Source organism: Bos grunniens, chromosome 1 (assembly GCF_055505025.1).
Source record: "Bos grunniens cultivar Pamir isolate PY7600 chromosome 1, Bosgru_T2T1.0, whole genome shotgun sequence".
Classification (NCBI taxonomy): Eukaryota; Metazoa; Chordata; class Mammalia; order Artiodactyla; family Bovidae; genus Bos; species Bos grunniens.
The window spans coordinates 35132918-35145837 of NC_141165.1; the positions used below are offsets into that span (position 1 = coordinate 35132918).

General features: G+C 36.5%; 1 protein-coding gene across 3 annotated transcripts in view; it reads right to left on the reverse strand.

Annotated features, from left to right (window-relative positions):
* PLOD2 (procollagen-lysine,2-oxoglutarate 5-dioxygenase 2) overlaps positions 1-12920 on the reverse strand; it is a 121315-nt gene that overhangs the window by 55338 nt on the left and 53057 nt on the right. For all 3 annotated transcript variants that reach the window (XR_015132561.1, XM_086316739.1, XM_086316737.1), the window contains exons 2-3: positions 12353-12444; positions 8843-8979 (exon numbers count right to left, since the gene is read on the reverse strand). Coding sequence is in view for 2 of the 3 variants with exons in the window: in XM_086316739.1 (XP_086172865.1) it covers positions 8843-8979; positions 12353-12444 (229 nt within the window). In the remaining variant the exon portion in view is untranslated. The remainder of the gene's footprint in view (positions 1-8842; positions 8980-12352; positions 12445-12920) is intronic.

Below are 12920 nucleotides of genomic sequence, written 5' to 3' on the forward strand. Positions count from 1 at the left end.
TGTCTTTCATGTCTTTAATCATGATGTTTCAGCAGCTTAGCACATCTTTTCCCAATCGGATCCAAACCACTCACCCTCATCCAAATCTCACTTCCTCTACAAACCTCTACGTGAGCAGCATAAATGGAAAAGATCATTTCCATCCTCTTAATCCCCACAACTCTTTTCCTCTCTTTTTCCACAGAATGTTTCATTTTCTACTTGTCATGGACAGGGAAGACTGGCATGCTGCAGTCCATGGGGGTCGCAAAGAGTCGGACACGACAGAGCAACTGAACTGAACTGAACTTCATGCCAGCAGTGACTATTTATACTAAACTGCATTGTCTTCCTTCACATGCCAAATACACCAGTTTATTCATCTGTGTATTATTCCCCTAAGTCAGAGAGGAAAACAACAGAAGTGTTTCCTAATCTTATTTATTTGTTTCTCCCCAACCCACACTTTATTCATCATCACTGATATAAATTTAAGCCAAAAGTTATGATTACCCAAACTATTAGCAGCTGGTTTTTAAAAGCTTAAAGTCTAATGAAGCATGCAAGAAGCAATACACCTGATAATTCTCTCTTTAATCATGTCTTCATCTTAAAAACATATCTATATTTTTCACAGATAATTGATGCTAAAAACAATACTATAGAACCACTCCCCCCTCATTTTCATAAAGCAGTTGAAAATGTCTACTCGGTTGAACTTGCAGAATAAATTACAAAATAATCACAAGAGAAATGATTAAATTTATCATAGGAATTTTGAAGGAAGGGGAAGGAATAAACTTGGACAAAGTAGGGACTATTTTAAAAACAATTACTGGAAGGATTTTTTTAATGGTATATAATTTCATTTTCTGAATATAATACTCCTACTGAGGCTGGGATGAGGTAGCAGTCAAATGAGGACACTGCCCAGGTGGAGAGTCATTTTCTCCAGACACTTTCCTGAGAGTAGCCAAGTCCTGAGGTAGCTCCTAGCAGACAGGGCAGCCAAGGAGACACTGTGGCAAGACCTCAAGCTGCTCAAGCTGCTAGCTATCTGTGGGACCATGAGTCATCATCACTTGGTGCCTCTGCATCAGTCTCTTTACTTGTAAAACAAATGCTTAAATGAAAATCTTCCTCTAATTGTAAATGACAGTTAAATTCATCTCTGCAACATTAGAACTTTCAAATCTAATACATATTTAGTGCACAGTAAGTATGGCAAAGAACCTGCCTACCAACACAGGAGACATGAGACTCGGGTTTTATCCTTGGGTCAGGAAGATCCCCTGAAGGAAGGATGGCAACCTACTCCAGCATTTTTGCCTGGTGAATCCCATGAACAGAGTAGCCTGGCAGGCTACAGTCCATAGGGTTACACAATCAGACACAACTGAAATGACAGCACACACACACGTGCACACACAACTAAGTATTCACTGAATCCGTGAAGAAAGCAAGAAGCTTTTTCAATCCCCAGCATTTATTATTATGTACCTATAATATTATTATTATTATGTAGCATTATTATATAATATTACTACATATTATATACAATATACTATTTACAATAATATATACATATTATTATGTAATATTACATTATTATTATGTAATATTACATTATTATTATGTAATATTAGTATTATTATGTAGCTGTGCCAGAAAACGCATACAAATCTATGGATAGAAAAGCCTTTCCAGAGGGCAAGATTTCTGTCCCAGTCAACCCCTGCCCCACCACCAATCCAGCCATGGCAACTAGCACCATATTTTACATAATAACAGATGCTTAATAATACATATTTACTCAAAATAAAAAGATTCAAGGAGTAGGTAATCTGGTTTGTAGATAATCTGGTTTGGGGAAAATCTGGTTTATGTCTACACACAAAAAGTAGACAAATTAGTACCATTTATCAAGCTATATACAAACAACCAATCCTTTTTTTGTACACAGTCTGGTTCTTCCTTACTCCAACATACCCACTAATACACTCAGTAAACACTAATAAGAATATTTGGACAATTTTTTTTAAAAGTCATTGATTTCCCATGTAATTCCTAATCATATTTCACATCATGGATGAGGCTGAAGGCAATGCAATATGTTTAAGTGACAGCTAAAGATTTTAACCTTTCCTTCAAAAACAAGCAAAAAAATTAAAAAGCCATGTAGAAACTGAAAACTCTGATGTATTTGGCTTTCCTTCATACTAATTTAATGAAATATTGTCCATTGCTAATGACTAGGTTCTTTATGTCTGCAAACCTAAACTGTCCTCATTGCCAAGAAGAAGTCTATCAAATAAATCTGCCATAATTAGTTAAAATTACAGCCATCAATCTTAAAAAGCTTTGCCTTCAGAAAAATTTTACTCTGTCTTCTGTATAAACTATGTGTATTAGTTAGCTGCTCAGTTCAGTTCAGTTCAGTCACTCAGTTGGGTCCGACTCTTTGTGATCCTATGAATTGCAGCACGTCAGGCCTCCCTGTCCATCACCAACTCCCGGAGTTCACTCAGACTCACGTCCATCGAGTCGGTTATGCCATCCAGCCATCTCATCCTCTGTCGTCCCCTTCTCCTCCTGCCCCCAATCCCTCCCAGCATCAGAGTCTTTTCCAATGAGTCAACTCTTCGCATGAGGTGGCCAAAGTATTGGAGTTTCAGCTTCAGCATCATTCCTTCCAAAGAACTCCCAGGACTGATCTTTAGAATGGACTGGTTGGATCTCCTTGCAGTCCAAGGGACTCTCAAGAGTCTTCTCCAACACCACAGTTCAAAAGCATCAGTTCTTCGGCACTCAGCTTTCTTCACAGTCCAACTCTCACATCCATACATGACCACTGGAAAAACCATAGCCTTAGCTAAACGGACCTTTGTTGGCAAAGTAATATCTCTGCTTTTGAATATGCTCTCTAGGTTGGTCATAACTTTCCTTCCAAGGAGTGTCTTTTAAATTCATGGCTGTAATCACCATCTGCAGTGATTTTGGAACCCCCAAAAATAAAGTCTGACACTGTTTCCACTGTTTCCCCATCTATTTCCCACCAGATGCCATGATCTTAGTTTTTCTGAATGTTGAGCTTTAAACCAACTTTTTCACTCTCCTGTTTCACTTTCATCAAGAGGCTTTTGAGTTCCTCCTCACTTTCTGCCATAAGGATGGTGTCATCTGCATATCTGAGGTTATTGATATTTCTCCCGGCAATCTTGATTCCAGCTTGTGGTTCTTCCAGCCCAGCGTTTCTCATGATGTACTCTGCATATAAGTTAAATAAGCAGGGTGACAATATACAGCCTCGATGGACTCCTTTTTATATTTGGAACCAGTCTGTTGTTCCATGTCCAGTTCTAACTGTTGCTTCCTGACCTGCATATAGGTTTCTCAAAAGGCAGGTCAGGGTCTGATATTCCCATCTCTTGAAGAATTTTCCACAGTTTATTGTGATCCACACAGTCAAAGGTTTTGGCATAGTCAATAAAGCAGAAATAGATGTTTTTCTGGAACTCTCTTGCTTTTTCCATGATCCAGCAGATGTTGGCAATTTGATCTCTGGTTCCTCTGCCTTTTCTAAAACCAGCTTGAACATCTGCAAGTTCACAGTTCATGTATTGCTGAAGCCTGGCTTGGAGAATTTTGAGCATTACTTTACTAGTGTGTGCGTGTCCAACTCTTTGTGACCCCATGGACTGCAGCCCACCAGGCTCCTCTGTCCACAGGATTCTCCAGGCAAGAATACTGGAGTGGGTTGCAATTTCCCTCTCCAATAAACTATGTAAGGCAATATAAAATGTAGGCATATTGGTGATGTAGCTTAAATTATGAAAGGTACAACATGGTTATTTCATAGACTAAAATAAGATAGGATCTGGTCACCTATAGAATTTTAATAAATACAAATTATATTTCTTATAACAATGACAAAATCATAAAAACTATGTTCACAAACAGTTAGCAAACTGATACAATAAAAACATAATCTTTCCCAATTTTCTAAAAGTAAATGATTCTAAAGAGATTATGCCAATGTTTGACCACGAAGATAAATTTTTCTTCTAAATTAGGTCGGTTCAGTTTTGTCTGAAGAACTAGTACAATATGAGATCCTTGAGGGTGGCATCTTTGTGTATCTCTTTTTCTATAGTGTTAAGTTCAGTACCTGGGTCAAAGTTTTTGCTCAAGATGTGTTCTGAATGCCAAGTGAAAAATCTGCTCACTGATGTCACTTTTTCTAATATTTAATTAGAAGCTAAAAGAAACAAACATTGGTCAATACATGAAAGATCAAAAGCAGCAGCAGCATTTTCACAGTTTCTAACCAACAATCAATTTTTAAAATAATTTCTATCTTTGAAATTTAGAAAGTTTGGATGCTTTCCTGCCCTTATAAGTCATTTAATTTCTTCAAATGAAGAAAAAAAAATCTTCACAAATAATTTTAAAGCATCCATAATACTTCTGCCTCTTGAAAAATGCTTCTCCATCTTTTAATGCAATTCACTCTTCAGTTCAGTTCATTTCAGTCGCTCAGTCATATCTGACTCTTTGTGACCCCATAAATCGCAGCACGCCAGGCCTCCCTGTCCATCACCAACTCCCGGAGTTCACTCAGACTCACGTCCATTGAGTCAGTGATGCCATCCAGCCATCTCATCCTCTGTCGTCCCCTTCTCCTCCTGACCCCAATCCCTCCCAGCATCAGAGTCTTTTCCAATGAGTCAACTCTTCACATGAGGTGGCCAAAGGACTGGAGTTTCAGCTTTAGCATCATTCCTTCCAAAGAAATCCCAGGGCTGATCTCCTTCAGAATGGACTGGTTGGATCTCCTTGCAGTCCAAGGGACTCTCAAGAGTCTTCTCCAACACCACAGTTCAAAAGCATCAATTCTTCAGCACTCAGCTTTCTTCACAGTCCAACTCTCTCACATCCATACATGACCACAGGAAAAACCATAGCCTTGAATAGACGGACCTTTGTTCTCAAAGTAATGTCTCTGCTTTTTAATATGCTATCTAGGTTGGTCATTCTAAATAAATGTGGTTATATTATACATCATTTGAATGCACATTTCTAGCTTTAGTTTTTTTGCAAAAGACTTATTACTTGCTTTTTATTTTATATTTACTTTAGACTAGGGAAATGATGTGAGATGAAAAGCAAATTCAAGTAATTTTCTTATTTGAGTTTAAAATGGGTCAAAAAGCATGAAGACAACTCACAACATAAACAATGCATTTGGCCCAGGAACCACTACTGAATGTATAGTGCAGTGGTGGTTCAAGAAGTTTTGCAAAGGAGATGAGAGCTTCGAAGACAAGGAGTTCAGTGTCAGGCCGTTGGAAGATGACAACGACCAATTGAGAGAATCACTGAAGCTGATCCTCTTAAACTACACAGGAAGTTGCTGAAGAACTCAACATAGACCATTCTATAGTCGTTCCGCATTTGAAGCAAACTGGAAAGGTGAAAAGCTCAATAAGCAATTAAGTGAGTGCCTCATAAGCTGACTAAAAGTAAAAAAAATCAATGTTTTGAAGTGTTGTTTTCTCTTATTCCAACAAACATCAACAAACCATTTCTTAATCAGATTGTGATGTGGGCTGAAATTTATATTTTGTGGTGGCACTGAATGTAAATGTCATTAATCAGATGTGCTTTTTACAGAAAGAATCCCAATATATGAAATATTTAAAAGGCATATTTGGTGGCGGTTATTGGACTCACCAAAATGATTATTTCCTCTCTGAAAATATCTACCCCACGATTTTGGTATATAGCAACTCCTTGGTTCATTGAAGTATTTGCTTAAAGATAGTTAACTTTATGACTTTGAGGTAAGATAAAAGAATTGACTTTGCAATTTATAAGCTCTTGCTAAATAATGGTAGGAGTAAGGTAGACTGAATTTTTTAAAAACTAGAATGGTAGTTGCATGTTACAATATTTTTCCCTAAAATCTCTATGAGCCTACTTCAAAAGAGCTCATCATACTTTGTCCAGTCTGTTAAAGTCATCAAATCCATTATATATACTGATAGTTGTTCAAATCAAGGGGAGATTGCCAATTTCACAAAGCGTCTTAATTGCAATAAAACACACACACACACACACTGCAGGGTGAAGTAACTTGAAAAAAAAGTTTGTGGTACTTTCTCATATAAAGAGCTTCAGTGTTCATTTTGTTTTAAGAATAACCCAAACCCTTGTTAAATATTTATTTACATCTAAATTAAATATGGTAAATCTTAACTTAGTATATTTATGAACACTGTCTCTAATTTTAAATGTTCATCCAAAAGTCAGTTTAGAATACATATTCACATGGAAGTGATGTTATAAGATTGCTTTCAAATTAATTCACAGAAGCCTGTCACAATGAACACTAAGGACCATTTTGAGATATGGCAAATGTTCCAGAATCAAGCAGTGACAATAATTCCACAACTCTGTAAATTTAAAAAAAATTATTGAAATTTTCACTTAAAGTGAGCATATGTCAAGGTATATAAATCATATCTCAACAAAGCTATTTTCTTAAAGACTATTTAAACTATTAACTACATAAATCTTGGTATTTTTTTATATAGTAGTGACCTATACTTCCATAAAACTAATTAGTACAGTTAAATTGTCCTTAAAAACTCACATAACAAGTAGCAATTGGTTTGATTTACTAAAATGAGTATATTCTGAACTATAGCCTTAACTGGAGGTAAGGTTAATTAGGAGATTAACAATTCTATTGTAAAATGGTTTTCCTTTTTCAAATAATTTAGAGTCAAATTCATTTCTCCCTGATCTTGGATTACCCACAATTTCAACTGTACTGATCACTTGCCCACAATATTTTTTAAAGGGTACTGTCTTTTAAGGAAAAAATAAATGAAAAGAGCTCTAAAGTGGTATCAATTGTCCATCCTTCTTATCTTGGTTACTGTCTCATCATCCCTAGGTTTCTCCAGGAAGACAGATATGGTGAGTCATGAAAGAGAAAATGTTACTGCTGCTTCTTTGACTAGAACTTGGGGAGATGGGCATGCGTGATTTCAGTTAGCTGGCTCTTTTCACAGAGGCAGTTGTCAAGAAATTTTATCCTCAGTTCACTGATATATCCCAAACATAGTGCCTGACACACACTGGATCTTTCATTAAAAGGCTATTGTTATCTTTTGGTCATACTGGGTCTTAAAGTATCAACTAAATAAATAAAAGCAACCTCAAGCAGTCTTCAGATATCTCACAGTGTCCCTTGTCTTATCAGAAACCAATTGGCCCCTTACTAAACCAGTTTCTTCCAAGCTTAAATCTTAAATAGGGGGCTCCCTTAAATGGGAGGGGTAGTCTGATAAAGGAGCAAAGGGTGAGGAAAAGGAGTTCTTCCTAAAATGCAGAAAGAGGTTTGGGAACCCAAAACCACTACTGGCTCATATGTGGTAACTTTTACAAGCAGAATTTGCCTTCAAGTCCAAATCAAAACGTACATGTGGCAAATTCAAGCTGACCAAAATGGCTGGTAATTTTAAACCAAACATACTCAATGTTTAATACGGTTAGTATGAACATCCTGCTCCATTTTCCTAAGGGTTATATATATATATATATATATATATATATATATGATTATATATATAATCGATTATATATAAAATAGATTATATATATAATAGATTTTGTAGAAAACTTCTTGGTACACAAGCTAACCATCAATCTCATGTTGCAAGAATAAGTAACTATAAGCAGAACTTTATTTTTTCCTGGGAGACAATAGGGAAATTCTAAAGATGCACATATATGAACCTTTCAAAATTTGTAAGTGTTGATGGCACCAGAACTCCAGTATGTCTATTTTCAATTCAAAATTTCTGCCTTTATTTAAAATTTATATAAAAAGCACTGTTCTTACTTTCATCTGTAATAATTTGTGGTTTTGGACTTTCAAATTGAGGGAAAGATATAGAAACTTCCCTAACTTAAAGAGGAAAATGCAAGGAGATTTAAAATGATAACCAAAAAATAAAAAAGAATGTAGGGAAAATGGTAGAAAAAAAGGTGTCTACCAATACTGCTTCATGACAACCTGACATTATTAAATACCTAAGAAGAAGATAAGGAAACACAGCAGACACTTCACATTTAGTACAAGAAAAGATATTTACATATTAGAAAGATTTTTCTTTCTTATTAAACATGTTTCTTTTTTTAATTTTTCACTTATACCTTATGTGATATATTTCTTCCTGGACAACCAGAACCCACTGAGTTACTCTCTCAATATAAAGGTTCAATATGATCTTTATTCTATCTCAAATCAGGGTTAAGACATGAATTTCACAAAAATTTTAGCCTATACCCTGTCTTCCCATTGGTATTTATGATAACTCATCAAATTTGATCATGTTAATTAAATATGTCAGACCATGGTTTTATAATTATGAATAATATCTACTTTTTAAAACAATGATTCATTGTGAATAAAATAATTCAATATATATTCTGCAAGTGTGAATTTCAACTCTTTTAAAATAATTTAGTACAGACTTAGAAAGCCACATGTTCGGGACTTCACTGAGAGTCTGATGGTTAAGCATCCACCGTCCAATACAGGGGACATGGATTAGATCCTTCATCAGAGGACTAAGATCCCACATGCCCCGGGGCAAGTAAGCCCATGCACTGCAAATAAAGAGAAGCCCATGCATTGCAATGAAGAATCTGTGCGCTGCAACTAAGACCTAACACAGCCAAACATTTTTTTTTTTTAATTTTAAATTAAAAACAACAAAAAAAGTGTCTTCCAAAAGGATGGCAACAATTGACAAAAAAAAAAAAAAAAGCCACGGGTTGTTTCTCTTACCATTCAGTAAACAAGACAACCAGATCCTCCTGATTGGCATAATGTTCCATGACTTCTTTCATCAATCTCACTTTTTGGCCCCCTCCGATTGTATTAATTCCATCACCACCTCTCCATTCTTCTCCTTGACCAAGGACCTATAAATCAAATCAACATTTTATCCCCGGGCAAAACTCAGGTTATGAAGTGTCATAAACACTGGAAGTCACCAACAGCTTGTACAATATAACATAGCATCACTCTTTAAATGCTACACTCATGATGCTAGACAGAAAAAAACTTGATGCCTAGATCAGGTCATAATTCTTTAATGTTATCCACCCCATAAAATGTCATTCTCAATTTTAACATTTCAAAAGAAGACACTAATCCAAGGAAGTTGGCGATTGGTGAGGGAAGCCACAGAAAGTATTTCTCACATCTTATTTCTCTTTATTCAGACTGAAATGAAAAGGAAAGAAAATGAAGAAACTTTCCAGATTACTTTTCAATCTGGCAGGAAATCTGTCTGATGAACAAGGGGGAGCCCTGGAAGCTCAGTGAATCCTGGATGGGGCCCTTGATCTGTTTCCCTGCTGAAACCAAATCGGTCATCCCAAGAAACACAGAGGGCATCAGGTCAAATGCCATCTTCCCTACCTTAAGAATCTTAAGCTTATGTTTCCCTCAAAAGTTTAATTATTTATCAGTGCAAGAAATCACCTAAGCACAATTACTTAGAGCTAAGCCTACAGTCATCCTGGGTTCTGTTTGCCCAGCCTCAGCAGTTGCCTCCTGAATTATGTGCCTGCTGATGCACCAGGCTGTGAAGAAGCAGGAAACAAATCTATGAGCCCCTCTGCCACAGACACACCTTGGACCTTAGTTTCATCAAAACAAAGTCTGAAGCTCCTGAAACAAGGATCTGCTAACACAGTGGTCCCCAACCATTTTGGCACCTAAGACCAGTTTCATCGAAAACAATTTTCCCATGGACCAGGGTTGGGGATGGTTTTTATACTGTGATATAGAATAAGATATATAATCTGTATTTACAGCTGCTCCCCTCACTAGCATCACTGTCATAGCTCCACCTCAGATCATCAGGTTTTAAATTCTCATAAGAGCATGCAACCAAGGTATCTCACATGTTCACAGTTCATGCTCTCCTACAAGAATCTAATGCTGCTGATGATGACAGGAGGTGGTGCTCAGGTAGTAACGTGAGCGATGAGGGGCTGAAAATATAGATGAAGCTTCCCGCGCTCACCTCCTGCTATGCAGCCAGGTTCCTAAAAGGCCATAGACTGGTACCAGTCTGTGGCCTGGGGGTTGGGGGCCATTGTTCTAAAAGATCTGTGAATTCAGAGGGAATTAAATTAAGAATACAAAAGAAAAATATAAAAGTAGTTTAGAAAATAAATATTAATTCTAAATTTACTTACCATTGAGCCAAATACAAGCCTGGCTGGTAGAGCTTGTGGGACTCCCAGCCTCAGATCCCTAGTTAGCACTTCCTCACTACTTATATTGAAGGGAGAAAGAAACACTGGTATGGGAATTTGGATTCATATTGGGGCTAGTCTATTAGAACATTAGTTCTTGACCTAAAAAGTGGCTTCCTCTGGCCCTAACATTTGTTATACTTCTGTTCTACAACCCCTTTAGACTTCTCCAATACTACAGTAATACTGGGCCTAAATATCTGAGCACCTACTCTGTGTAGTGCTGTGTTGATTAAGCTCTAGTCTTATTTTCTTTCCACTCCATCAGTGTGACAGACTTTAGTATGCATCAGAATCACATAGAGGGTTTCTTAAAACAGATTGCTGGGCCCAACTCCCAGTCTGATTCAGAAGGTGAGGAGAAGCCTAAGAAACCTCATTCCTATTTCCCAGCTGATGCTGATGTTGGTGGTCTAGGGTCCATCTTCAGAATCATATAATGGAAAGGCAACAGGAGGATCAAAACCTCCAGAGTTAGAGAGACAAAGGGTGCTGGGGTCCAAGATTTGACCCCTTAAAGTTACATGCCCTGGGGCAAGTTTCCTCACTCATAAGTGAAGTAATATCTACCTTACATGGTTTATATAATGAATCAACAGCATGCCATGTATAAAGGTCCTAACAGTGTCTCACACATAAGAAATATTCCAGACTCTCCCCATTCTGAACCCTTACGATGTCCTTCATTGGATTTCAGAATTATTTTACCATAATTTTTCTCCATTTCCATGTAGGAAATACTACAGTATTTCCTCTGTATCCTAACAAACTTCTCTAACGTATTTCTCCTTTATCCTATATTAAACACCTAGATCTGTTTCTTTAGCAAAGTCAGCTTCTTTTAACAGTTGTTTTACATTAACATGTGTACCTAGTCTTCTAGCAGTTATGTAGCAAATATTATCTTTTTTGTGCATTATAATATATACTAGAACAGCTCACTTTTTTCCTAAGCAAAAAGCAATCTCTCTCTCCTTGCTTTTTTAAGTTTTACTGTTTTGTTGTGTAAATGTATTAAATTCATTTGTTTGTTTTCCTACCTTGGGATATCTCTCTCTTCTCCTCTATATGTGGAAAAGACTTAGCTGATAAAGCCTCATTTCTATTAAAAAATAAATAACTTTAAAAAAACAAAGCAGGTCTTTCCTAGCTCAGTTTACTAGTCCTACCAAATTTCCCATTTCTTCTGACCGTTTATCAATAAGATATTCTCCTAGAGATGTTATAAAGCCCTTTTATAATGTTACTAAATTCCTCTAAAACAAACAAAAAACAAGAAAAGTACCTCCCAATAATGGAACAGAAAAAGTATCTGCTTCACAATAATGTTTCCAGTTCTCCTAAATGAAGAAATATACCAAGGTAGATAAACCCACTACAAAAAAAAAAATCTTCATATTGAAAAAAATTACTATCAAATCTTAATTATGTTATACCCATACAAGACTCCTTAAAACAAATATATATATACGCTAAGTCACTTCAGTCGTGTCCGACTCTGTGCAACCCCGTAGATGGCAGCCCACCAGGCTCCCCCGTCCCTGGGATTCTCCAGGCAAGAACACTGGAGTGGGTTGCCATTTCCTTCTCCAATGCATGAAAGTGAAAAGTGAAAGTGAAGTCGTTCAGTCATATCTGACTCTTAGCGACCCATAGACTGCAGCCTACCAGGCTCCTCCATCCATGGGATTTTCCAGGCAAGAGTACTGGAGTGGGTTGCCATTGCCTTCTCCAATATATATGTATATATATCCTTCTAAATATCCTTCTGTTGTTATATAAAACATGTTTTTACAAAACATTAGCGAATACTAGGAAATTATCGTCTGAGTGGCAGAGTATTAACAAGGCCGAAACCTATCTTTAAAACAATCTAGTAAGTGTAAACTAACAGCAATTATGTAATCAAATTTCATCTCCCTTCTGTAGATTATAGATCATGTTGCTATTGTTATTGTTTTCACTATGAAAAACGTACTTCAGGCACACAGTCTAAAATCTCCATGAATTAAAAGATATACCATACCTTCACAGTATAATTGAAGTATTTGGCTGATTGCATAAATCGATGGAATCCATCACTTTCTTTTGTTGCTACAGTTATGACTAATAATTTATCTGCAAAGACAGAGGGAATAACATAAGACAGTTTACCAAGAGGCTAACTACTCACACTTTACAGAGATCACTGTAGTGATTAGAGACCTCATTAAACCCATGGGAATGTTTTGGTTTGTCAGTCTACATGAGAGTAAACAAAGAGCTGTTGAAAAACTAGGCAATTAAAATTGGCTATATTACTACCAAATGACAGACTGTCAAATAATGAATTATTTTAATGGTAAGAAAGTACCTTAATATTTAAGATAAAGCATGCCCTCAATGGACGATTTCAGCACTAAGAGAAACACTTCCAAAATTGCACAAGGTTTTATCTGTAAAGACCAACTCTCCTACATATTATCTAATCAACCAGCTTCATTGTCACCTATAAATCATTGCTGATGAATTACAAACATCAGTTAGGTTCAGAAGGACATTACATTCCTCAAAGCACACACACAAAACAAAAAGATCCAATCATGAGATTAATC